Source organism: Hyaena hyaena, unplaced genomic scaffold (assembly GCF_003009895.1).
Source record: "Hyaena hyaena isolate Hyena2069 unplaced genomic scaffold, ASM300989v1 scaffold_1128, whole genome shotgun sequence".
Lineage (NCBI taxonomy): Eukaryota > Metazoa > Chordata > Mammalia > Carnivora > Hyaenidae > Hyaena > Hyaena hyaena.
In genome coordinates this window covers 365,957-393,426 of record NW_024081757.1, presented here as the reverse complement: position 1 = coordinate 393,426, position 27,470 = coordinate 365,957, and the positions used below count along the sequence as shown (strand labels likewise).

At 44.3% G+C, this 27,470-nt stretch overlaps 1 protein-coding gene across 3 annotated transcripts in view; it reads left to right on the top strand.

Annotated features, from left to right (window-relative positions):
• DAPK1 (death associated protein kinase 1) overlaps positions 1 to 27,470 on the top strand; it is a 185,652-nt gene that overhangs the window by 122,464 nt on the left and 35,718 nt on the right. For all 3 annotated transcript variants that reach the window (XM_039222397.1, XM_039222396.1, XM_039222395.1), the window contains exons 4-18: positions 2,376 to 2,514; positions 4,539 to 4,668; positions 4,854 to 4,902; positions 4,990 to 5,016; positions 5,518 to 5,670; positions 6,036 to 6,081; positions 7,187 to 7,276; positions 8,860 to 8,952; positions 11,024 to 11,143; positions 11,607 to 11,705; positions 12,548 to 12,646; positions 13,969 to 14,067; positions 15,027 to 15,224; positions 17,163 to 17,360; positions 22,983 to 23,081. In XM_039222397.1, the coding sequence (XP_039078328.1) occupies positions 2,376 to 2,514; positions 4,539 to 4,668; positions 4,854 to 4,902; positions 4,990 to 5,016; positions 5,518 to 5,670; positions 6,036 to 6,081; positions 7,187 to 7,276; positions 8,860 to 8,952; positions 11,024 to 11,143; positions 11,607 to 11,705; positions 12,548 to 12,646; positions 13,969 to 14,067; positions 15,027 to 15,224; positions 17,163 to 17,360; positions 22,983 to 23,081 (1,639 nt within the window). The remainder of the gene's footprint in view (positions 1 to 2,375; positions 2,515 to 4,538; positions 4,669 to 4,853; positions 4,903 to 4,989; positions 5,017 to 5,517; positions 5,671 to 6,035; positions 6,082 to 7,186; positions 7,277 to 8,859; positions 8,953 to 11,023; positions 11,144 to 11,606; positions 11,706 to 12,547; positions 12,647 to 13,968; positions 14,068 to 15,026; positions 15,225 to 17,162; positions 17,361 to 22,982; positions 23,082 to 27,470) is intronic.

Here is a 27,470-nt window from a genome sequence, read left to right as displayed (position 1 = left end):
AAATCCTCAAAGGAATAGGTCCTGTTATACCTGTTTGGTGAGAAAGGGGGGCCCAGAGAGAAGGAATAACCTTCCGGCTACAGAATTAAGATTTGCACTGGAATGAGAAAGAAGGAAATCTGGCCATTTATAGTAACGTGGATGGAACTGGAGGCTATTAAGCTGAGTGAAATAAGTCAGGCAGAGAACAGGTACCACATGTTTTCACTCATATGTGGAGTAGGAGAAACTTAACAGAGGAACATAGGGGAGGGGGAGAGGTTAAAAAAAGGAGAGGGAGGGAGGCAAACCATAAGAGACTCTTAAATACTGAGAACAAACTGAGGGAGGGGAAAATGGGTGATGGTCATGGAAGAGGGCACTTTTTGGGATGAGCACTGGGTGTTACATGGAAACCAACTTGACAATAAACTATATTTTTAAAACAAGATTTGCGCTAGGTGTACCGGCTCTGGACCTCGCCCCAGCCCAGGACGGTGCAGTGCACCTCGGCAAAGCCGAGCAGGCCAGAGAGTAAGGAAGCATCCAGATGATAGAGCATCTTGCTCAGAATTAGTTGGTTCTTCATTTCCCTTTTCTCTCTCCTTTTTTCCCACCTATAGTTGAAGGAATCCCTCTCTCTGGTTGGTTGGTTTTAAGAGGAGTAAGGAGACAGAAAAGTGAGGAGTAGTGCGGAGCCAGTGCAGGGTTCATGGCCAAGGGCTCTGTGGAAAGGAGAGGACAGTAAGGCAGGGAGGCCACTACCTCGGGAGTGTCCTTGTCACCCCGGGGCAGGACTCCTCGCCTCCCTGGCTGGCTTAGGTTATGGCCGATGGCAGATGTGCTGAGCCCTCTGCTGGGGTCCCAGGTGTGGAGAAGTCCCATCACCTGGATAAACATGCAGACCTTAAATATCAGAGTGAGGCCATGCAGCAGGAGGATGCAGTTAAAACTGAAAAATGGGCCTCACCTTTTAGTGTGCTAAGAATCCCCTGGGGCGCTCGTTAAAAATTCTGGGTTTCCTGGTGCCCATCTCAAAACTTTCAGGCAGCAAGCTGCAAGGGAATCTGCATTTAAAAATTTTTTTAATTTAATGTTTGTTTATTTTTGAGAGTGAGAGACAGAGAGTGAATAGGGGAGGGGCAGAAAAAGAGAGGAGACACAGAATCTGAAACAGGCTCCAAGCTCTGAGCTGTCAGCACAAAGCTCGATGTGGGCTCGAACTCAACGATCCGTGAGATCGTGACCTGAGCTGAAGTCGGACACTTAACCTGCTGAGCCACCCAGGCACTCCAGAATCTGCATTTTTAAAACACCTCAAGCAACCCTGATACTGGTGGATCTGGGTCCAGGCTAAGAAAAACAACAGCTTAGAGGATCTGACTCTGTTCTTTAAGACACAGGCTTTTGTCATTATAGCTTAATCTCGTAAGCCCGTTTTTCCCCCCCCTCTGGATATAGAAGTGGTACGTATGTTTATGGAACTGTCTTGCTGAAAGAAAGATAATGAACACAGCAGTTATATGCATAATTACAGTTAATTATTATGTTGTGAATGTATGGTTAAACTTGAGAAAAGATGAACTTATAAAAACTCTTATTAAAAGTTCCCTGTTATTTGCCATTAATTACTGCTGTAGATTTCTTCAGGGAATTTGTTCATTTATCCACTGGATAACAAAGTTTGGAGCTCTTGCTCTGTGACTGGGACTGTGTGAGGACCTGGTAGATGGCCAGGGGCTGATCTCTGTCCATCAGAGATTTACAGTCTGGCCGGGAGACTTATTGATAAATCCCCAAACACCTCATGCATTTCAATTCTGTGTACATGTATTCTTATTAGTGAAGGTATTTGTTAGATTCATTACAAAATGTGATTTTTAATAAATATATATTTATATATAAATGGATACAAAACAACAATAAAAAATCCTTATAGGACATATATTGTGATTTGAGGTTTAAAAGAATTGATTAGCCTACAGATTATGAACTTTCCAAGTACTTTCTGATTGTGCTAGGAAGATCTGTTCTGTAAATTCTGCCCAAAGTTGGCTTAGAGTTTTTTTTTTTTAAATCAGTAAGTTAAGACTTCACCTGTAAGTATGTGTAACAAAGATGTCTTCAAGATACATTTTCCCCCATCACATCTCTGTTCCCCCTGCCTTCATTAACTTAGCACATCAGGAGAATGGTATCCAGGTGCTTTTAAGTACAAATGGGCAGAATTCTCAGCCCAGTAGTGAGAGCCATGGAGAATTCTAATTCCTTGCTTAGTAGTTTCAGCTTGGTCTTAGGCTATTCTTTTGCCTGAAACTTGAACATGCCAATAGTCTACGAGAGAACAGATCTGTATGTAACCACTGTCTCAGTAACCTCTTCTTCCTGGTTTTCAGAGTGGCAGGTGGTGAGCTGTTTGACTTCTTGGCTGAAAAAGAATCGTTGACTGAAGAGGAAGCAACCGAGTTTCTCAAACAAATTCTTAATGGTGTTTACTACCTGCACTCCCTTCAGATTGCCCATTTTGATCTTAAGGTACGTTGCTGAGTGTAAGCCGGAGAGAAGTTTCTGCAAATCACAGCATCGGTTGTTTGCTATGGAAAAATTGAGGCTTCTGAAAGAGATACATTTTTTATCCTGTATGTTTTTTTTTTTTTAAGTTTATTTATTTGTTTTGAGAGAGAGAGAAACAGATGGAGGGGCAGAGAGACAGGGAGAGAGAGAATCCCAAGCATGCTCCATATTATGAACGTGGAGCCCAGTACAGGGCTTGAACCCATGAACCCCATGAACCGAGAGATCATGACCTGAGCCGAAATCAAGACTCAAACGCAAAACTGACTGAGCCACCCAGGCGCCCCTATCCTGTATGGGTTTAACAGATGGAATTATGAAGATAAATTACCAGGTATATAATGAATGCCTACTCAAGGATTCCTAGCCTTTTGTGGGACAGAGGCTCAAGATGAATGATTATATTCAGGAATCCTTGGGGAAGAATCAAAGGGTTTACCAGCCTGATCTTTGAGCTGCTGTTGGTTATGGAGTGTTTTCAGCTTAGAGTGGCCACTGGCTGTCCAGTTTGTATCCCCTGTGGCTGAAGGGCATGTAAGGTGGAAGATGTCTTGATCTCTCCTCTCCCTCTTGATGCAAAGGCCTGACTTTTTCACCAGCAATCAATCAAGACATACTTAGAGATTAGCTAATTGGGATCTTTGCTTATCTAGAGGCAAAGCACTGTGGGACATATAAAGGCATGTCATACTTCTAACTGTCAGAGAAGCTATGGTCTCTTTAGGAAGGAAAGGCATACACATGAGCAACATGCAGTGACAATGTAAGAATCAAGGTACAGTCCAAGGAATTGAGAGGATGAACACAAAGGAGCATGTGGCTGACTGATTCAGTGAATGATTCAGATCACTGGAGCTAGGGCAAGGCTTCAGAGGAGGGAGAACTTTCTCCATATTTACTGTAGCAACGCTGTCAACACCCCATCCAGACCCCCCCAACACTCGCTAACACACACCCTGAACACCGCTGCTACAACACACTTGTGGCTCCCTGCGTGATGTCTGGTTTCTGGCCCTGGGAGCTGAAAATGCCAAAGTAAATCCCCACAGAAGCTGCTGTTAGCAATGGAGGATGGGGAGATGGTGGACAAATACCCCAAGTCCCTGGAGCTCCAGTTGGAAAACTCAGTGCTGCTCCTACTTAAGTTCCCCAAAGGATACATTGTACTCCAGTCACCTTCACCTTGACAAGACCCCTTGTATGGTTGTCCTTCCTTCTGCTTGCTGTCTCCCAATCCTCTACCAAGTATTATTCCCTGAAGCCTGCTCCCACATAAACCACTTACACCCTAATCCCTGTCACAAGTCTACTCCTGGGAGAACCTAAACTAAGACATTTATTTTTCCTGGTGTTCTCTTGCAACTACCCTCTTACCCCTAGGATTTGGTTGTTTTCTCAGTGTGGGGGTTGGGGGACAATTCTACCACTTTGTCTTCAGCATAATATATCTTAGCTCTTTGTTTTTATTGTGGTAAAATAAACATAGCATAAAAATTACCTTTCTAACCATTTCTAAGCATACAGTTCAGTGGCATTAAGTATATTCATACAGTTGTACACCATCTCGACTGTCCATCTCTAGAACTAATGGATCTTTCCAAACTGAAATCCTGTATCCATTAAACCCTAGCTCCCCATCTCTCCTCTCACAGCTGCTGGCAATCACCATTCAACTTTCTGTCTCTATGAATTTGCCTATTCTAGACACTTCCAGTAAGTGGAGTCATACAGTATTTGTCCTTTTTTGTCTGGCTTATTTCACTTAGCATAACATTTCCAAGGTTCATCCATGTTGTAGCATGTATCATAATTTACTTCCTTTCAAAAGCTGGATAATATTCTGTTATATATATGCATATACACACCACCTTTTGTTTATCCCCATGGATCAGTTTATGGACACTGGGCTGTTTCCACCTTTTGGTTTTGTGAATACACTGTTTTGAACACTAGTGTAGTATTTCTCTCTTTCTCCTTTTTTTAAGCCTGAAAACATAATGCTTTTGGATAGAAATGTCCCTAAACCTCGGATCAAGATCATTGACTTTGGGTTGGCCCATAAAATTGACTTTGGAAATGAATTCAAAAACATATTTGGGACACCAGAGTTTGTTGGTAAGTTGTTTTTTTTTTAACTCCTGTGCTCATTTATTTCTTATAAATAATATGAATTATACCAACAAAACTCTCCTGCTGTAACATCATTTATTTCCCCAGTACATATTTCTGGCTTATACGTGAAGATAGAATCTGTTGTTTCACTTTGTCTCAAAACTAAACATGCTTTTATTTCCTCTTAGCTCCTGAGATAGTCAACTATGAACCTCTTGGTCTTGAGGCAGATATGTGGTAAGGAGCATGTCCTTGATGCCATCATCTTTCTGCTTTAGTTTACTGTATTTCTGACGTTTGTTTCTGTTTCTGTTTTGTGTCTAGGAGTATTGGGGTGATAACCTATATTCTGTAAGTACCAAAATCCACGCCTCATATTCTCTTACTCTTTCTTTGAGACTATATGTCTTAAAGAGACATCTATGTGTCATGTTGATCTCTTCAGTTTATGCATGATTTTTATGTAAACATATTCATTTTACACCCCCAGAACACGTGTAATTTATGCTCATTAAACATTTTCTCCTAATTCTCAATGAGTCATCAGAAATTACAGCATAATCACTGAAAGAAAGCGAGGCTGTCCATCACTGCTGAGAAAATAGGAAAAGGGTGTTTTTTTTTAACTATGAGATGATATTCCAAATTGACTTTGAAAATATATCCTATGCATTAAGCAGGAGCTGTTGTGGATGACAGTTCAATGCCCTATAAAATGTAATTGGATTCGGAGGTGGCTGCCCAAGGACCACATTATAATCTCATTCCTTACTCCTCTTATCAGATATGCTAGGAATGACATGGTAGCCCAAGATGTAATCATTCGTGTTCTGCATCCCACTTTATTAACAGCCTAAGTGGGGCCTCCCCATTTCTTGGAGACACTAAGCAAGAGACGTTAGCAAATGTATCTGCCGTCAACTACGAATTTGAGGAAGAATACTTCAGTAATACCAGTGCCCTAGCCAAAGATTTCATAAGAAGACTCCTCGTCAAGGATCCAAAGTGAGTGTCCATTATTCCTGAGGGGTACTTGGCCATGGCTTCAGTTGGGCCAGGGCTAGCACTTGTATTGTGCATGTAGACCATGTTTTTGAGAGCCTTGTTGGTCCCACGTGGCAAAGGAAAGCATGCCATGTGGAACGCTTCAGAAAATGCAGGCAGGGCCTTTGCACCTGCTCAGTCAGCCCCTGCAGACACAGTAAAATGGTCACAGAAAGACTGACTTCTTTCCAGCTTTCTTCCACAAGGCAAGCCCTGAACTGCGTTTTCCAGAGCATCTGCTTGGTAGGCCCAACTGGCATGGAAACAACCTTAGTGTTTGCTTCTATGGTCACAGCATTTTTTTTCTTTCCCCTCCCCCTACAAAGGAAGAGAATGACAATTCAAGATAGTTTGCAGCATCCCTGGATCAAGGTAAGCTGCATATTGTGATTGGTTTGGTATTATAGGACATCCCCGGAATGCATTTGCCTTAGGGTATTACTGGTTACTGTGGGGGTCTCACCACAGGTCATCTATGAGGTATTGCTTTTGACATTGGTGCTGTATTTTAAGACGACAGACAGCACAATGCAGGATTGTAAACAGGGAGTTGAAGGTCAATTGTAAATGGGTCAGGTCTACTCAACAGTGTATTTTTGGTTTGACTTGTGGGATTTTGGCCCAGAGAATATTTTAAATCTTTTGGAATTAATTGCCAACATTTAAATATCATATCAAATCTGGATTTCCAGCTTCTGTTGAAAAATCTGAATGTCTACCAGTAGTGAGCCCTCATTCCCTAAGGCCACCCTAACCCTGCACAGCTGCCTTTGGGCCTGGGCCTGTGGCCACCTCCTGGCACATCATATGCCTTTACATTACCTGCAACACCCATTGCCATTTGGGTTAAAGAACTGAAGTTGCTCCAGCTAGACCAGAAAGGACCAAGGGTGAGAGAATGTGGCAGTTACAGAATAAAATCATGGCACTGGTAAGGGGATTACAGTGCAACAACTGGCATTCCAGAAGTAGGGTTGGGCATCCAGAGAGCTTTGCTGTGTGAGCTCCTAGCAGTTGCGTGGGCTCCCTGAGGAGGCAATGGTGTCTCCTTCTCTCATCAGGAGAACTAATGGCCTCCTAAAGAAGATGCAGTACAAGGGTTCCCAATGCTGTCAGACAGGCCAAACTTGCTAGTCTCTGAGTTCCCTACCAGCTCTAAATTACTTGATGATACTAAGTTCAATTGCCTTATAACATGACCTCACCATGAATCTTGCCATTCCCAAACTCTAAGTCCAGAAAGTTGAAATTTAGCCTGGTCCAAGTCCAAGCTTTTCCAGTCTTTATGGATTTTATCAAACCCTTAGCCCCAAGAGTTGCCTTCCAGAGACTAGGTTCCTAGCTCCTGCATATTATCCCAACTTTTTCCGTTATTTTACTAAGCATCCTAAATAATTAGAGGTTTCCAGTAGTTGTCATGTAACTCATTTCCATCATTGGAATGTTCTAAATTTGCTTTCTTGGACTTTGATTTTAGCCTAAAGATACCCAACAAGCACTTAGTAGAAAGGCATCGGCAGTCAACATGGAGAAGTTCAAGAAGTTCGCAGCCCGGAAAAAGTGGAAAGTAAGCTTGTATGATAGGGAAGGAATAACTAATTTATTTCCTCTGTGACTCCCTGTGGCCAGGCTCATCTCTTCTGATACAGGCCATACAAAAGTGCATCATTTTGTTTGTTTGTTTAAATTTACTCTATAGTCTTCTGTACCATTACACTATTTTCAAAAGATAAGCAAAAATAGTATTTCAGTCCTTTTAACTCATATTTTTGCATGTAATTTTGCATTTGTTTTAAATCAAAACCATTCCCAAGGCAAATTTTTAAATCAGCGCAACAAAATTACAGTGCAATCTTTTCTTAAGTTCAACAAACCACATATTGAATAAATCTGTTCTTTGTGGTAAGCAGCATGGGAGTGCATTTATAGTAGAACTTGTGTAAATGGTTCTCTGAAACCAGCCTTAGTCTATGAATGGTTGGGATGGGGGTCGGGTGAGGCCACGAGCATTGGTACTGTGGTCTCTTGTTCTTTTTCAGTGTGAATGGCTTTGCAGGGGCTGTATGGGGCATGGCTCTAAAGGCATTCCAGTTATCCTTAAACAAATAAAAATTCAAGGTTAAGAAAGTGACAAGATGTGTTATGCCCAGGGTCATGTGAAGCCCAGAGGAAGCAGATACTTATCAGGTCTCTGAGCACTGGGCCAGAAATGTACCTCATTTTCACACCCATCAAGTTTGGGGTGCCTATGACAGGGATGAGGAGGATCACAGCACTAGGTTACTTAAGACTTAACACTTAAGTCTAAAAGAAACGCTTAGACTAGACTTAATATGTAGAGAGAACCACCATAAGTTTCTCTCTTTTTTTCTCCTTTTCACACACCCACCCCCACTCCCCTCACTCCCCTTCCACATGTTCTTTTACCTATTGTTGCTTTTGCTTTTGAGAGTAAACACAGAGGTGCTTGTCCTATAGGCTAAGGAGTTCCCCACCTGTTTGTTTCCAACAACTGTATGAGTTTTGATAGTCACATTACTATTAATACCAGCTTGCCTGGGCACAGGAACATAGGACAGGACCCTTAAGTGGGGATGTTTAAGAGGTTTGTTAGGATAAGATCCCATTCTTCACAAAGTAGAGAAGAAAATATTAAGAGAGAAGGGATATAGGGCATGCAGTTGTGTAGTTAATAATGAAATATGGAAGGAGAATCTCTATCCTGTTGTCTTAACTTATAAGACCTTTAGAAATTTCTTTTTTTTTTAATGTTTTTTTATTTATTTCTAGGAGAGAGAGAGAGAGACAGTGTGAGCAGGGGAGGGTCAGAGAGAGAGGGAGTCACAGACTGAAACAGGCTCCAGGCTCTGAGCTGGCAGTCAGCACAGAGCCCGACGCGGGGCTAGAACCCACGAACCGCGAGATCATGACCTAAGTGAAAGTCTGACGCTTAACCGACTAAGCCACCCAGGCGCCCCTAGAAATTTCTTTAAGCATATATGATCCAACCTGGTTGGAAGGTCTCCCACCCCTAAAGAACATGCTTCAGCAGTGAACGCTACCTCAAAGACTTTATCATTTGCACTAATTTGAGTATACGTAAACTCTTTCTCTTCCTCTCTCCCTGCTTTTTTTTTTTTTTTTAAAAAGCAATCTGTTCGCTTGATATCACTGTGCCAAAGATTATCCAGGTCGTTCTTGTCCAGGAGTAACATGAGTGTTGCCAGAAGCGATGATACTCTGGTAAGCACACCCGTTTGCCTTGGTAAGGTTCTTAGCACTGTGTATTTCCAATGTTTAGGTTGTTTGATTTGTTCAACAACCCAGAAAACCTAAAGTCACAGACGTGTCAGGCCTGTTCTTCTACTGCTTGAGGGAGGGAGTTGGGTGGCTGATTTGATGTACTGTGTTCATTCTTTTTTCTCTTTGTTTGGATTGGCACCATGCCCAGTCCCACCCACTACCTCTGACACTACCACCCTCTGCCCCACTCCTCCCACACTCACAGTTTGGTGAAAGAATGACTGGCCAGCAGAAGAAGAAAGGGTTTATTCTAATTTTTAAGAAGAAAATTAGAGTCCTCTATTACCACTGACCTTGGAAAATACTGGGCCTTAATACTATAAAAGAAGCAGATACTCCTCCTACCAACACACACCTCCAAAATCAGGGCAAATACTGTGGGGCTTGCTGGAGGAGTTTGTGGTAGACCAGAAGGCTAAACCCACTTGCTTTGTTAACATTGTATTGAGTACCCAACACCTTGAGAACAATTATATACTTTTTTTCCCTTAATGCACATTGAAACCTAATCATAGATTAACTGTTCAGATATGACTGGACACATCTGAATTGAATAAGACTGTCCTCTGACAGTCAGACAACAGGACTTTGGGAGTCCTGGTGGTAAAGGGGACATCAGAGAAGCCAGAAAGGGTGGTTCTATGGGAACCAGCCTGTTCCCATGACTGCATAGTTAGTGTTTCATGAATGACTCCAGGCACTCTATGGGCAGGATCACACACCAGCAGACACTAGCTTCTCCCCCCGCCTCGCCCAAGCTAGTTGCTTCACTGAGGGTCCAGGTGTAGCCTTGTAGAGTAAAAGGAGAAATGTTAAGAAAACAGAAGTGGGAGAGAAGCAAGTTCAGAGAAGGAGAAAGTGGAGGAGAAAGTCTGGGTTTGGGAATTGTTTGAGGGTAACAGTGGAACAAGTCTCATCATCCTGATGTCCTACTAATCATGGGGACCTGTCATAACCACCTGCTTATTTCTCCCATTCACCCCATTTCTCTTGACTGTCACTTTCACGCAAATGTCTCTTAGTCATTAACTAGAATTGTGATGGAAAAGCAAAACTGATGACGTTCTTAACGTAGAGTCTGTTTGAGTATTATTAAAACCCTCATGAGGTTTGTTTGGATTCAGATTCATAGAGAAGAGAAAGCAGAACTCAGAGAAATGCTTTCTCCGTTCCACCCCACAAGCAGAGACTCAGTCACTGTGATAACTAATGCTTTCCTAGATTTGAAATATTAGGAGCCATACCTCTGTGAGTCCAGAGATTTTATTTGGGAATTTTCCAGCTTATTCTTTAGTTCTAATGTACCATATCTGGTAAATATGTTATTATAAGAAAACTTTGACAAATTGGCAAGGATTTAACTAACTTGTTCAACATTCTCTATTTTCTCTTTGTAATTAGGAATGCATCTGTTTTCCTTTTTCTGGCCTTTATTTTTACATTTCTCCTCCTTTAGGATATTTAAAATATACATATATTTATATATAGTGACTAGCTTTCAGAGGATTTTGCCATGTTATTCTATACTTAGAGAAGGAAGAAATTCCAGTGATCAAAAAATAACAATTCTATAATTGGACAAATCACAAATTAAGACTGTAAAATTCAGAGGTATCATTTCTTTGGTTCTATGGTTTTTAGAATCTGAGTTATGCCTGACATTTTCTACAGTGGTTTCTGGGACTATGTATTTTGAAAGATTTCCAAGATAAACACAGAAAATAATTTGTTATCAATTGTTCTATATCTGAATCTTGAAAGGTGTCTGCCGTCTGGGCTATAATGCAAGTGACATTAAGACACAAGTAAATAGAAGGTGGTGTTAGTTTCCAACATGGAAGGAGCAAAAAGTAATTCCTGGTTCCTTTCATGACTGTGTGGATTTGGAGATTAAGTGGCTTACTTTCCTCTAAATGCTTCTCTTGACAAATGAGCATTGATTTTCTTATGTTGATAAAAGGATCATGGCCAGTAAGCAAACTCTTTTTCCCTCTTTGCTGTCCCTCTCAAGGATGAAGAAGACTCCTTTGTGATGAAAGCCATCATCCATGCCATCAATGATGACAACGTCCCAGGCCTACAACACCTCCTGGGCTCATTGTCCAACTATGATGTTAACCAACCCAACAAGGTCTGCTACTGTTCTGCCAGGGGTAGTGAGTGGGGGCTGGGGGGTGGTCATTGTGACTGTACACCTCCAAGTCCAAGGTGAAAAAGTTTCCTTCTACTTCTCCATCCTCCCTTGCTGTTACAAACTTCATACTGTGGGGGAAATCACTTCTGTGTCGAGAGTGAATTGAATTAGAAATGAGGTCGAATGCACTGAAGGCCTTTCTCCACACAGAGCCTTTCCCCATGCCCCTAGAGTGCCTTTAATCATGACACTGTAAATGTTCATCCTGGAAATGAAAATGTCACCTTTGAGTGTGAATCCAGCAGAGGAAAGCTGTGTGTTCCCCCGGCTGTCCCCATTCCTGTTACATAGCCACAGTTGTGTGTCTTTTAAGACCTAGGAAGCTGTATTCTGTTGGACACCAGTGACAGTTGTTTTTCCTTTCCTTCCAAACCTGAAGTATTTTTCTTGTCTATTCCAGCATGGGACACCTCCATTACTGATCGCTGCTGGCTGTGGGAATATTCAGATACTACAGTTGCTCATTAAAAGAGGCTCAAGAATTGATGTCCAGGATAAGGTCATAATTCTGTTTTATTGCCACTGAAATAACTTTTAAGTATTTCCAAATGTCTTACTATCATAGAGGTAACAGAGAAAAAAACACATCTGCCCCTTACTTAATTTATCAGCTTACTTAATTTATCAGTTTCCTGCAAATGAAGACGAACTGCCTAATAGCCTGGTCCAGTATAACCTGTTTTACAAAGAAAAAGGCAAACACTTCCTTTCCTCTTGCTCAGCATCAACGTTTCCTTGCATGCTACCCCAGATTTACTCCTTACACATCACATTTACCCAGCAGTGTTATTAGATGTCACATTCAGGAAAATTTTCATCATCTAATTAATCTCATCAGAAATGTATATGCCTGCATGTGCATTAGGGCAACAAAGTGAGGATGACCCATGTGCTTTGTGGCATGGGTCACACTGGAAGAGTAACCACAATTGATTAACAGCTAATAGTCAATATAATGGATCTGCCATCAGCTTCCATAGATTGTACAGAACTGTAAATGGGCTAGAGCAGATCGTGACTACAGAGGAAATTCTAACCAGAGATTGAAATGAATGTTTTAAGAAAACAAAAACATGAGTTCGAAATAATTCTAGATTTACCAAAGAAAGATGCCAAGATAGGACAGAGGGCTCCTGGACCCCATTTGCCCTGCTTCCCAGAATGTTAACATCTTATATCACCTTGGTCTTTTTATCAAAACTGAAAAATAAAGTGAGAGTTTGTTCCTCTTGGAAGTTGCTCTGTTGAAGTTTACTGTCACACAGGAAGGGAAATAGAGTGAGTCTGAATGATATGTGCATTTGGATCTGGAAATGTGACTCCACATTGGTTTTTATGCAGGGTGGATCCAATGCTGTCTACTGGGCCTCTCGGCATGGCCACGTGGACACCCTGAAATTTCTCAATGAGAACAAATGCCCTTTGGATATTAAAGACAAGGTAAGGCCACTTCTCCTCTTAGGGACAGTGGTAAGTGATACGAGGAGACATTTGAGTGTTGACATGTCATGTGCATCTGGACCCAAAGCAAAAGTGTTCATGATCAACATCTTCCTATAAGAAGTTCAGAAGTTTCTTTCTGCTGTTGCCATGGTCTAATATTAAAATCTGCATTTAGCTGAACTCTGCCAGCTAGTTGGCATAATATGCAAGCAGTGAATTATCTTCCCTATAACCTGGAAACTCAAAGTTCTACTAGAAAGACAACCAGAAACAGACCCGAGTTCTGATTCTTATATTGAATTGCCATGTGTACATCTTTTTACCCCTTCTCCTCCTCTCGGAAATAGCTGCCAGTGCTGAGCTTATAGTCCCTGGCACTAGAAGAATTCATGAGACAATGCATATAAAATAAGGCTTTGTGGAGCAAAGGTATTATAATAAAAATTGTTGATTTAGCAAGATACCTTACTTTCATATATCTGTGTTTCATTCAGTTCACACAAGAACCCTGTGAGTTAATTGACAGGGCTCGAACATGTACCTAGGATTCTTATCTCCTCATCCATTATGCATTCTCCTGTGCAACCCTTTTCTACTCCTAATATTTGTAGACTGACTTGTCATGTTTAGTCAGGGCTGCCATATATAGTTGTATAGACTGTGCACTGGTCTGTATCTAAGGGATGATATTCACATCAAAGACAAACACACACACACAACACACATACACATCGTGGCAATTTTCTGTCAAATATCAACAAGCATCTTGTTTTGTATAAATCAGTTTATACTCACAGTTTTTGGACAGATATAAGTAAAATATAGTAAGGAAACTGCACTTATTACAAGTTCACAGAATGCAACTGTGGGCTAATAGTGATGTTTTTTAAAATCTCTGAGAATGTAAGAAATAATATTCTCCACATAGACAAGGAAATCAGAAACTTGCTCATAAATAAAACTGTGTTTAAATAACTTAATATTAAAAAAGGAGTTTTGTGTTTAAAAAAAAAATCACATCTCTATAAGCATCCTTATATAAAGAAGATTGAGAACTTCCATGACAGAGAAGGAAGGCATTCTCACGAAGGAGGTTTTATGACTTGCAGGATTAGCTACATGTGTGGATTTAACACTAGCTGTGTGGTGGACCCTCTCCCCCAGGACCAAAGGGGTGTGTGGCCTGCGGGTGGTGAGGGCCTCTCCAGGGGAAGACTGGAGCCAAGTGTTCATGGGAGTGGCCTCCAGTCTTGTGCATTTAGCTTCTAGAGTCAGCTCTAGCCAGAGGTGTGCTCTGAATTTGGCTGTTTCTTTTACAGTCTGGAGAGACAGCCCTTCACGTGGCGGCTCGCTATGGTCACGCTGATGTGGTTCAGTTACTCTGCAGTTTTGGCTCTAATCCCAATTTCCAGGACAAGGTGGGTCATGGTAGCTGATCTTACTTCCTTTTGCTTGCTGTGTGGGTGTACCCATAGCCGTTTGATATGGTCGGGTCCTTTTGGAGTTTTATCCAACGTAGGTTTTCTGCTTAGATTTCAGAGGGCAGGGACTCAAATAGAAGCTCTAACATTCATTCATTCATTCACTCTTCTGTACAACCCTATGAGTGAGTTGCTATTATTTTCAGTCCTTCTTTTATAGAAGGGAACATCCAGGCAGAGAGAGGTTTAGTAGTTTGCCCAAGCTCACACAGATCAGATCGTAAGTGGCAGAGCTGGGGCTTAAACCCACACAGTATGATTCCAGAGTCATCTTGTGAGCACTACAGTGTAAGAACCTCTTGTAGACAGAGATCTGTGTCTAATGATGTTCATTGTGAATATACAGGCCTTAGAATCCTGTAGATCTCGCGGCCAGCCCTTACCTTGACTTGTTAAAGCAGAATTATCTTGGCTTTTCTTTGCCAGAATAACAAGTTATGTGAATCATCTCTATGTTATATACATGACAGAAATCTTGAGGTGTTAAGTTTGTTACAGGAATTCCTCCTCTGGTAAGTGCTCTCCTCCTGTGAGGAGTCCTATATGAACCGAATAAAGGCACGTTGACAAGAAAGATGTTATAAATCCATTCACACCATGACTCTCTGGTTTAGAAGAGCCAAACCAGCTCTTTAGGGGACTCCTAAAAGTCAGTTGTTAGTAAACCACAGGGAAAACTGAATTTGTCCAACACCCAAGTGTTGTGGAAAGAAAACTAATGAAGGGCAGACATCAGACCTGCATCTGTTATTTCAGATTAACACTTTGCTCCAGTGGCCACGAGCTCTTTTCTCTGCACTGCCTTGACTCGGCAGCTAATGCTGGCTGGAACTCACCATGTCTGCACTGGTGTGTTATTGTGTTCTCCTCCTTTACCCGCATGTCTCTTTGGCCAGGAAGAAGAAACCCCCCTGCACTGTGCTGCCTGGCACGGCTATTACTCTGTGGCCAAAGCCCTTTGTGAAGCCGGCTGCAATGTGAACATTAAGAACCGAGAAGGAGAGACTCCCCTCCTGACAGCCTCTGCCAGGGGCTACCACGACATTGTGGAGTGTCTGTCTGAACATGGAGCCGACCTTAATGCCTCCGACAAGGTGCTTTGTGGGTAGATGTGTCACACTCACTGGCAGGTGATCTGGGGGGCTGAGGGGACCACAAGACTCCTCCATCAATTACCTAAAGTAACAAATTCAAATGTAGCAAATTACAATAATCCTTTCTCTTCTGTTTAATAATTAATATTAATTATTAACCTAATAATCTTAGATTCTGTTTAACAATTGATACTCATTTGTGTCATGTTAACACTTTATGGCCAGATGACTCAGCTGTGTATTTTATGTTTCACCTTTTTAGCTTTGAAGCAGGTACAGTAATGATGATCGCTGTGCCTAAGACAAGCTTCAGTTAGGACTAAAATTGGCAACTCTTTATTACTTTGATATAAACAAGTAAATAGGTGGTTTATTTACTATCATCACCCGCTGTTTTGTAAAAAGATAAAAACCACTCTTATTTTTCTGGTAATTGCAATTCTAGTCCAGGTGTTCCTTTATTAATTAAGCAAATTCAGCATAATCTGTTTTTGTTTGTGAGCTTGTACTTACATGCGACTGTGGTGTTACTCCATATAGTCAGATTTGGGATGTTGTAGTTAAGTTAGGAATTGCCATTTATGGACTATTTTCTTTGTACAGAGAAGTGGTTCTCAATTGGGAGCAAGCTTGCCCCCAGGAGATGTTTGCTAGTGGCTGGAGAAATTTTTTGGTTGTCACAGCCAAGAGTGAGGGTTTCTACTGGCATCTAGTGGGTAAAGATCAGTGTGCTTTTGTTACACATCTCACAACTCACAGGACAGGCCCCAGATGTCAGTTAGTACTGAAGCAGAGAAACCTTAGGAGAGATAAGTTACAGACATGTCCCCAAACCCTCTACCCAGCTCAAGAAACTCAACATGTCTGTTCACCAGGGGTTCTATAACAAATGGAAGGGATTCCCAGTCTGGTGTTTTTTGGGGTGCATGGGTTCATCATGTTATATTTGCCTCTGATATGTATGACCGCCCTGGAGCACATCAGTCTCGTGATTTCTCTTAGGGTAAGATAAAACAATAGGCTTTCTTCTTCTTCCTCCTCCTCCTCCTCTTCCTCCTCCTCATCCTCTTCCTCCTCCTCCTCTTCCTCCTCCTCCTCTTCCTCCTCCTCCTCCTCCTTTTCCTTCTTCTTCCTTTTTTTTTTCTTTTTGAGAAAGAGCAACTGCAAGCAGTGGGGGAAGGGTAGAGGGAGAGAGAATCTTAAGCAGGCTGCATGCTCAAGGTGAAGCCTGACTCTGGGCTCCCTCTTATGACTCTGAGATCGTGACCCAAGCCAAAATCAAGAGACGCTTAACTGACTGAGCCACCCAGGCACCCCAGATGATAGGCTTTCTGCTTAGAAAGTAACTAAAAACTGCTGAGCAGATGTTTTTAAGAGTGGTTTTCAAGGCACCTGGGTCGCTCAGTTGGTTAATCATCTACCTCTTGATTTGGGCTCAGGTCATGATCTCATGGTTAGAAGATCGAGACCTGTGTTGGGCTCCGCTCTGGGTGTGGAGCCTGCTAAAGATTTTCTCTGTCACTGTCTTTCTGCCTCTCCCTTGTTCATGTTCTCTCTGTCCCTATTTCTCTCAAATAAATATTCTAAAAAAATAAAAGGGGTTTTTAAGTGCTTGATAAAACAGGCCCTTGGAGTACCAAAAATGACGTAAGTTCTGTAAATTTAGAGACAAGAAATGGTGTTGGGTTTTTCTGTCTGACTGTTCTGGCCATGCCCAAATTAGGCCGATGGTCAGCTTAGTCTGTGGTTGTTTAGAATGGGGTGCATGAAGCCTCTCCCCCACTTGCCAGAGGTAAAGAATGTGTTGTAATCATCTTTCAGGCTTTGCTGTAACAATGCCATTACCCATTAAACTTAGCCCGGTGGCAGCTGGAAAGGCATGCGGCCAGGTCCGCGTGCATAAGGGAAGGTGCTCACAGCCCCTCGTGTTTGTTACAGGATGGACACATCGCTCTTCATCTTGCCGTGAGACGGTGTCAGATGGAGGTCATCCAGGCTCTCATCAGCCAGGGGTGTTCCATCGACTTCCAAGACAGGCATGGCAACACCCCCCTCCACGTGGCCTGCAAAGATGGCAACGTGCCCATTGTGGTGGCCCTCTGTGAAGCCAGCTGCAATTTGGATCTCTCCAACAAGGTAACACTGGAGGGGATCTCTCTGGGGGCCAGCAGGGTGTGTCCATCCACTGCTTTGGGGTTTTCACCAAGTTTCTCTTCGCATCTCTTCATTGTTCAAAGCCAGTGTTACTCATAGGGACCTGTTCTGTTCTGGCTTATAGAGCTCCCTACATTAAGTCATATTTTATATTGGATATTGAATAACTCCTTGACATAACAGAAAATCATTACTTTATTGAGTACTTCCTACCTAGCCAGGTTGTCATTGATGAACATCGAGAGGGAGAGAGAGAAAGGGGAAGTGTGTGTGTGTGTGTGTGTGTGTGTGTGTGTAACCTCTTTAGAGGAATCCCAGAATATTGGTCAAATTAGAGCATCTTTTTGTGACACTAAATCTTCAGGAAAATACCTCATTGAAATTCCTAGGACCATAGCTCTCTTCTTGGTTTTCCCTTTTGAGAATTTTTATGGTCAAACATTGAGAACACCTTTTTTGTGCTAAATAAATTTAGTAAGACCAGGGGAATGCTATCATTTGGCGAATACTAAAGAAATGAAAACAATCACATGCTTCTAGGTGATTTTAAAAACCCCATATGTTGACTTCTAGAAGTTAGCTAACACCTTCACTTTCACCTGAATACCACAGAGACTTTCATTATCAAATAAGACAGAATAGTTGTATATTCATGTGGTTTCAGCCATGTAATTGTACAAAAGGCAAGCACTACTCTTTCATGATTGTGTTAAAAACAAAGACCGAGTCTAATTAAATTTTTGATTGTGGGAAGTGTTTGTTTACAAATGGCAGATACAATGCCAGCAGAATTTTCCTATGATTTGTTTGAGGTAAGAGAATTAATAGCTAAAATAGCTGGAAAATTACATGTCTACAAAAAATTATTCCCCTTGTCTGTTATGTGATTAATTCTAATGAAACTTGAAATTGGCAGTCTTCACATTCTGGAAATTTGAAAACACAGGATTGAAGGTCTTAGCCATTAGCTGCTGTGCTGGTAACTTTCTTTGTTTATGCCATTCTAATCCTGCCAAGTCAGTTAGGTAAAGTGGCTTAAGGGGGAGGCCAAATATAATATTAAGCAGCAGCAAGACCTTAGCTTTCCTTCCAGAAATCTTTAAACAAATAAAAAGTGGCCTCAGGGAACATTGTGGTACTTATTTGAATATCTTTGGACTTGGCCATAGTACACACAGCTGGCCTACTGTGTGCACAGAATCTGGAGATGAACTGTTGCCTGGGAAGGTGGAGGAGCAGAGCGGGTGACTCATGGTACTTTGCAGTAAATGAAAGAAGGGAATGGGTGTTGACCCCATGCCTAAGTAGAAACAGTGCACTTGCTCAATCTGCTTTTTAAAATACCCAGCAAGACAATCCTAGACTTTCATGTTTAAAAGCAACTGACTTATTTACTGGGAAGGCCTCTGCATTGTTGATGAGGAAGATGGTAGGTCATACACACCCACACAAATTTGCTTTTACCATGTACGGCAACACAGCAGCACAGAGAGGGCATTCCTTAGGTGATTTTGTCACTGAATTGAGCTCAGCTGAAGCTCCGCAGTGTCACCCTCCTAGAACCAGCAGCCTTGTGCAGATGGTTACTTGGAACCTGCTTGGCATGCAGCGTGCTGATACCAGCTCCGCATGGAGCTGCACACGAGGTCCCTGGCCACCATCAGTGCTCAGGGACTCAGCACACTGTCACTCTGCCGGCTTCATACTGTCTTCAGGTGTTTGGTGATATCTTCGTTTTTTTCTCCCTTTTCTAAGTTTTTTGTTTTCTAAGAGGAAAGCATTATTTCCTCACAAAGCACATCTGGCTTTGCCTAGACTCACCCTAGTAAGCGGCTGTCAGAGTGGACCTGGAATGTGACAGCCCCTGTCCCACAGGCAGACTGTCACTTCTTTCTCATGGTACATCCTGCCTTTTCCTTACCTGGATTCAGTTCCCCCAGAGAGAAAAGTGGCCATTCAGGTCCTACCCCTCTCCTCAGTATGTGACAGGAATTTGTCTCTATCTTTGACACTCATCGCAGGGAAACAGATACTTCTCAGTCTTCATCCAAGTCTCCTGGGAAAATCAGGAGAGTAGCTGTTTAAATGGGCCATGTTGGGGAGCATGGGGAGGAGCAGCACTGGATGGCACAGAGCGCACGGACCTTAACTCTTTCTTCCACTGGGATGGCTCCTTCTAGTAAATACAGAGAAAGCATGTTGTACTCATGTACACATCTGTGCACACACACAATGAGATGCACACACAGACACACATGTGCACGCATGCACACAAGCACATAGACATATTCACCCCCACAGACACATGCACATAAACAGATGTGCACACACGCAAACACAGATGCGTGTATGTGCACACAGCACACAGACATGCACATAGTCAGCACACACACAAATGGGCACACATGCACACACACATGCACATGTGGTCGTATACACAGACAACATGCACATATCCAGGCATATGAGTGACAATTCCATGCCCTTTAAGCGTGCATTAATGCCTTTCTCTGACAATACTATGCCAGGGCAGTACGAGGGGTTGTGGATAGCAGAGTGAATGGTTCCTGCCCCCAGGCTGCTTTTTGGTATAGCAGTGTCCCCTTTTGCAGTCACTGCTGTGAAAGAGGTACTAGGTGCTATGGAAATGTGGACATCTGCACAGGAAAGAAACCAGGGAGAGCTTTTGGATGAAGAAGAAAGTGTGTTTCAGATCAGAGGAAGTGTTCCTGTATGTTTGGGGACTGTCTGGCTCCACCTGTAGCTGACAAGGGGTGTAGGTATTTAGGGAGGCAGGCAAGGGGGCAGAGAGAGAAAATGCAGGTGGAAGGGGACATTGGGTCCAGATGGTGCAGGACCTTGACATAAGGCTCAGGAGTTTGGGTTTGGTTCTGTCAGAGGTTGGGGCCTTCAACATGTCAACTTCCTAGTCCTTTTTCTTTGTTATCCTTTTTCCTTTCCATAAAACAATACCTCCCATTGTCAAGCCACTCTTCTTTACACATAAATCCAAACACTTCGTCACTTCTTCACAACTTCTTTTCCTTCTCGCTTTATCTCTATGGTATTTAATATTTGCTCCCTAAATCACTCTAGATGACAGAGAACAAAACACAGGCTTACACACATTGCAGCATTATTTATAAGGGCCAAGAATGGAGCCCCACCTTTTTTTGTTCTCTCTCTCTTTTTAAATATAATTTTTTGTCAAATTGGTTTCCATACAACACCCATACTCATCCCAACAAGTCCCTTCCTCAATGTCCATCACCCACCTTCCCCTCTCCCCTACCCTCCAAAAACCCTCACTTTGTTCTCATTATTTGAGAATCTCTTATGGTTTGCCTCCCTCCCTCTCTGTAACTTTTTCCTCCCTCCCCTCCTCCATGGTTTTCTGTTAAGTTCTCAAGATCCACATATGAGTGAAAACATATGGTATCTGTCCCTCTCTGACTGACGTATTTCACTTAGCATAATACCTTCAAGTTCCATCTGCATTGCTACAAATGGCCAGATTTCATTCTTTCTCATTGCTGAGTAGTATTCCATTGTATAGATAAACCACATCTTCCTGATCCATTCATCAGTTGATAGACATTTAGGCTCTTTCTGTGATTTGGCTATTATTGAAAGTGCTGCTATGAACATTGGGGTGCATGTGCCCCTATGCATCAGCACTCTTGTATCCCTTGGGTGAATTCCTATTGCTGGGTCATAGGGGAGTTCTATTTTTTTTAATTTTTTAACATTTATTTATTTTTGAGAGACAGAGAGAGAGCGGATGAAGGGCAGAGAGAGAGGGAGACACAAAATCCAAAGCAGGCTCCAGGCTCTGAGCTGTCAGCACAGAGCCCGACGTGGGGCTCGAACTCATGAACTGTGAGATCATGACCTGAGCTGAAGTCGGATGCTCAATTGACTGTGCCACCCAGGCGCCCCAGGGGAGTTCTATTGTTAATTTTTTGAGGAGCCTCCACACTGTTTTCCAGAGGGGCTGCACCAGTTTACATTCCCACCACCAGTGTAGGAGGGTGCCCGTTTCTCCACATCCTCGCCAGCATCTAGAGTCTCCTGATGGGTTCATTTTAGCCACTGTGACTGGCGTGAGGTGGTATCTCAGTGTGGTTTTAGGAACAGAACCGCCTTCAGTGTCCATTCTCAGTGTGCTGGCTGAGCGAATTGTGGCACACCCACATGCTGTCATTCGGGTATCCAAAAGGACGTGACTGACATAGTTACAGGCCCAGGAAGGTGTCTGCCATGTATAGCTAGGGGAACGTAGCAAGTGACAGACTAGAAAGTGGACTATGTCTTGGCTCTTCACAGTTTTGGTTTCCTTTTGTGGATTCTTAGCTAAAAGCCTGGAAGGCCAGCCACCCAAGGGTCTAGCTGGAAGTGCTCTGAGGAGGGGAGCCTGGGGTAGGGGACAGAAGGGTAGGAGCACTTCTGCTTTCCACCACGGATCCTACGCATCCTGCCATGCCCTTTGCACATTCTGCATCAGCGTGTGTTCACTTCGTAACAAAAACTTACATTTGCAAACCCGAACTTCCTCAGCTTCCAGTGTCCTTGGTGTCTCAGAAATGTTTTCTGTGGTTCCCCCAGGGCAGAAGAAATACCTAACAGTTCTGTTTATTAAGTAGTTCAGCCCAGACAACCTCTTAAGAATTTATGCCCTAATGACTCAGTAGCTGTTGGGAAAAAATTATACACACAAGTGGAAAGGAAATGAATGTTTTCATTTCATTCTTCCATAAGAAGATGGAAGTTGCACAATTGCATGCTGATGGAATGTGTGTGCTTATTGGGCATCTCACAGACCCTGAACCTCAGATCTCACACCTTGAATGCAGCTTGGATACTGCTACCCTTACTTCCTGTTCTGCACCCATGTTCTCAGGATACTTGTTTCTTGTCATCGTAACCACCAAACCCCCCTCTGTGCAGACCAATGTCATTGAAAGGAAGGTGGTGCAATCTAATGCTGAGACCCTGAGCTGCCTGGAACTAGTAGTTCACTTCGTGTCTGAACCTGCTGGTTCCATCAGAAATGTAAAATATTCCTCAGTACCCCGTGGGTTCACGCAGCACCCTGAAGTGTCTTGGCACAGTTTGGGAACCACAGACATAAGCAGTAGAGAGCATGGTGGGCATGGCCTTGCAATGTCACCTCATTAGAACAACTTCAGTGGCTGTCGTTCAATCCCTTTGTCCCTTGTGGTGCCTCTCTTTGAGCTGCGGTGCAGATCTTTCTGGAACCTTGGGACCTTTTATATGAGCCCTGACTCATGCCTCCCTTCTGCCAAAACAGTGGGAGGCTTGATTTAGTTATCTTATGATAAGCCTCCTACTCTTTCATCCTTTGGAGTTTTCCTTCGAAGTGACTCTTTTAACTGGAAAATACTCAAGCACGTTCCGCTTGGCTTGCCCCCCGCCCCTCAGGAGAGGGTGGGTTTCTGGAGAAGGGAGTCCACACATCCTGTTTCTTCAGGGAGACCCCAGATCCCGTACACTGTGCCAGCCCATGGGCTAGACTCCCATCCATGCCATCCTCAGCAGCAATCGTGAGAAGGACTCTCTTTGGGCTTTTTTTGTGTCTTCCAGTATGGACGAACGCCTCTGCACCTTGCAGCCAACAACGGGATTCTGGACGTGGTCCGCTACCTCTGTCTGGCGGGCGCCAACGTGGAGGCGCTGACCTCGGTGAGTCACCTTCTGGCAGGAGAAAGCCATAGAAAGCAGTAGAGAACATTTCAGGCCTCAGGGGCATCAGGGGAAAGGTGTCGCTTGGCAACTGTGTCTCAAGCAGACAAGCTGCTATTAGGCTTTGCTCCTGCACCGCAGTTCCGTAAACAGTTGCCCACACAGAGCCAGGGTGATAGCTGGTTACGCCGCATCCCCATGGCCCGCGCTGCCAGGAACGCCTGCTGTTTCCCGTGTTACAAAGCAGTGCCTTGGCTTGTTCTGTTAGTTATGTGTGTTTTCCTTCTCTAAGTGCTCCCCCTCCCCTACATGGCTCAGGAGGTGCCCTGGGCTTTGGGGGAGGAAGGAGAAAGGGGTCTTGGGGTGGGGAACTGCTTACAAGAGCTTGTTTAAGAAGTCTGGCTTTCTTATTTTGTTTCCCGCACCTCCCCACCCCTTCCATACCTGGCATTGCCCTACATGAGGAGGCCTTTGATTTACATTTCATGAAATGCCAAAGAGGAAGAATACATGCACTAATGAGATAAGTTGGTCATTTTCCTGCTACAGTGAAATATTATCATTTGACTTGTTTCTGGCCTAATGGTAGGGTGAGTCTGCTAAAACTCACTAATGCTTTGCTGACATAAAGTGCTTATCTAAGGAAGTCCATTGAGGTTTTAAAATATGGCAGCCAACTTTGGGAAAATCAGGGCCCTTTGGCCACAAGGAAGGCCTCATTTCTTGGAGAGTCATGTAGGGGTTGGCAAACTATGGGCCGCAGGCCAAATCCAGCCCACTGTCTGGTTTCTGTAAGTAAAGTTTTATGGGGACCCAGCCATGCTCATAGTTTACAGCCCACTTCCTGTTTCTATAAATAAAGTTTTATTGAGATCCAGCCATGAATGAATACATTATTTATGTATTCATGGCCACTTTCATGTTATAAGGGCACAGTTGAGCAGTTACGACAGACCCTATGGCCTATAAAGCCCAAAATTATCTACTCTCTGGCCCTTTGTAGAAAATGTTTGCTGACCGCTGGTCGAGGACATTGCCTCCCTGACTGTGCTGATGTTCCTATGATGTCATTCTGTCCCCACAAGCAATGGCCCCGTTCTCTGTAGTGTTGAGCTGGGCTTTTCTGCAGGTCTAGTGAAGGCCAGTGCTCTAGATGGGATTGTCCCTTTGTTAGGGTACCTCCCTGCCCATCACGAAACCCCGTGTGGCCATGCGTGGACTTCTAGACCTCATGTGCCATTATCAAACCCTGCCCAGCAATGTGTTGGCACTCAGTTCAGTTACTTCACAATACAGTATTTATATGCATTTTTATGAGAAGTGTTTTGGGGAGGTTTTGGGGTTTTTTGGTCACAAATATTGCCTCATAAAAAAACCAACTGTCAGTGATGGCTCTTAGGATACCATCTGCCCATTCTGCCAAATCTCACAGTCAGATTGGGGATGCTAACATGTATGGCCCTAGGCCTCTGCTGGGTTCTCGGTACTGTCCCATGACCTCTGTGCCTGCCGGGTCCTCTCCCTTTGCCCTTATCCACAGCAGCTATTTCCTTGCCTCCTGCCAGTGGCCTCCCCCTCTGGTGAGCCCTCAGTGTATCTCCCCACTCATCCTCTGCTTACCACTGTGCCTCTCTGCTACCCTGAAGTCCACTTATAGGCCTTCCTCCTTTCTTCATTCCCCAAATACTAGGTAGGTACTGTGCACCAAACACTGCTAAGACCGAGGAACACAGTGGGGTGTGGGCGGGTGAGTTCTGCTCCCTCAGGAAATTTGCAGTCTCACCGGGCAGAGAGCCAGACAGATCCAAGAACCACAGCAGTAAATGTAGTCACGGGGTCTCCAAAGGGGTATGCACCAGGTCCGTGAGGGAGTTTCCAGGTGTTGGGGGCGCTCCTCAGGGAGAGTACAGGGAGCACTCTGTGGGAAGCCACAAGGCCTTCCAGGAGGTAGAAGGACTGTGGGCTGGAGCACAGCATGGCGGGAGCTGGATTGTGCCCTGCCTCCCGGGCAGTGCGGTGGAGAGTAAGGTCTCACTCTCCGAGCTGTCTCAGGTGTCCAGCAGGGGAGCGGATGATCATGGAGACACAGTGCTCCCTGGTGACATCTCCAGCAGAGCCCTAACACTGCGGCGGGTGCTTTCCTTAGTGTGCGAGAAGCCTTATCCAAAAAGGAAAAGCAACTGAAGAAATTAATTTCAGGAATATATTTTGTTCAGCACAAAACATGCAAAATGTTATTTCTATGTGCAATCAGTATTTTAAAACTATTGAGATCCTTCACATTCTTCCGGGCCTCATTTCAAGCGCTGAGTAGTCAGCGCTGGGGAAGAGCCGCCTTCCAATTGGCAGAAAACAGTACATGCCCCCCCTTTCCTCTGCTTCTGTCCCCACTGCCTTAGCCCGGGAGCTTCGCATCCTTAACCCCAGCTCTCGACCCTGCAGCGCCCCCTAGCGGTCCCCTTCCCTCCCATTCCGGTCTCAGCCCCACCTACTTGGAAAAGCCTCTGTGTGTCCTGCCCTCTTTTTCCTGGGCTCCCACGCGGTCTCCCCAAGACAGCCCATCCTGGACTCCTGTTCTCCAGGTCCGGTCCCCAGTCGCCTCCTGGTCTCTCTCTCCTTCAAAACTTTTTTATTATAAGATAAAACACAGATTTTTTTTTTTTTTTTTTTTTGGAAAGCATATGAACAAAAGTAAAGTTACATAATTATTATTAGATCAGCATCTTTATAACCCACTCAGGTCAAGAAATAGAAATTTGAAGGTCGCCCTCGGGGCCTGTCTCAGTCGCTGAGTCTCTCTCTGCGCAGTGTAACCCCTCCCTGAGTTTTGGGGCAACCGTGTCCCTGGCTTTGTGCCAGCAGCTCTTGTAAATCCTATTGCACTAGCTGTCTCCCCAGGACTTGCACCTCCTGACTCTCCTTCTGCCTTGGGTAAGAAAACTCTTCGTGCTCCTGCGTCTGCTCGCCTCCTCCAGCCGCATGTCCATCCTGGTGACCTCCCACCCTCTCCCCACCCAGGTCTGCAGCTGCTCCTGGACTCAGGCCCACCTCCACGGTTCCAGCCCCGCTCTTTCCAGAGCGCCCCCTTCTGGTGGGCACCACCATCACAGGGTCCTGGGCCCCGCGCTTGTCCTCTCCCTCCAGCGCTGACGGCTCTGTTAGTGTCTGACCTTTGCAGAGGGCTTCTGCATGCGGCAGGTTGCCAGGTCCGGGAAGTAGACGCGCTGCTTGCCCCTCCTCCCCCACATCCTCCTGGTGACCACGTCCTGGGCTCCTCTTGGTCTCCTAGCACTCTGTTCTCCGGCCTGTCTCTGGTCAAGGACCTTTGTGTTTCCCCCAGGACTAGGCCATCCTCAGATCTGGGTCTTGACTATAGCCTTGGTGCTCCTGACAGTTCCACTCCATCACCACATCTATGGTTCTGGAAAAGCCAGTGAACTCTGACCTCCACTGCCCAGCCTCACCCTTCATCCCTGTCCCCCCTCAGCTGTACCTGGCAGAACAGAGCTCTTTGCAGGGGCTGGGAAGCCCCTCGCTTGCGCCCACCTCATTGAATTGGCACATGCTCTTCTTTCCCTCTGGAATCTTGTCTGTTTCCACCCCCTCCCTCCCCTGCACACAGTGACTGTGCATATACACCCCTGCTATAAGATAACATGATGTGTTCCTTCCTTCAGAGTAAGAGATTTTTTAAAATATTTATTTTATTGTATTTGAGAGAGAGAGGGTGAGTGAGAGAGGGGCAGAGAGCGAGAGGGAGACACAGAATCTGAAACAGGCTTGAGGCTCTGAGCTGTCAGTACAGAGGCTGACACGGGGCTTGAACTTGGGAACAGTGCGATTATGACTGAACTGAAGTCGGACACTTAACCAACTGAGCCACCCAGGGGCCTCCAGAGTCAGAGACTTTTAATGTCTAATAGTAGGCCCCCAGGCACATAGCAGCAGATGATATTATGGGCAAGAGGATTCTGGGACACAAACTCCTTGTCATCTTTTGATATTCAGCTGGAGCCCCACACAGCCTCCTCTTTCCCAGCCCCCTCTGGCAGGTATGATTTGTTCCCCTTTCTTGCTCTGTTGGAATTGGCTGCTGATCCCCCATGAGGCTGTGAACCCTTGGCCATGATCATGTGCAATTTGTCCTGGTCTCCTAACTTGTCTCCTTGCTTGTACCCTCATGTGTGTCCAGACTGTTTCTCAGGTAGTAGCTTGTGTGACTCCATTCAAATATAAATCAGAACATGTCCCTTCTCTGCTCACACCCTCCATCAACTTAGAAGTCCTTATGATGGGGGTTCTCTGAAATATCAGCCCCTTACATTGCCTCCAGGACACCCATCTCTCGCTCTGTCTCTCACTCAACTCCTTTGACCCCCCCCCCCCCCC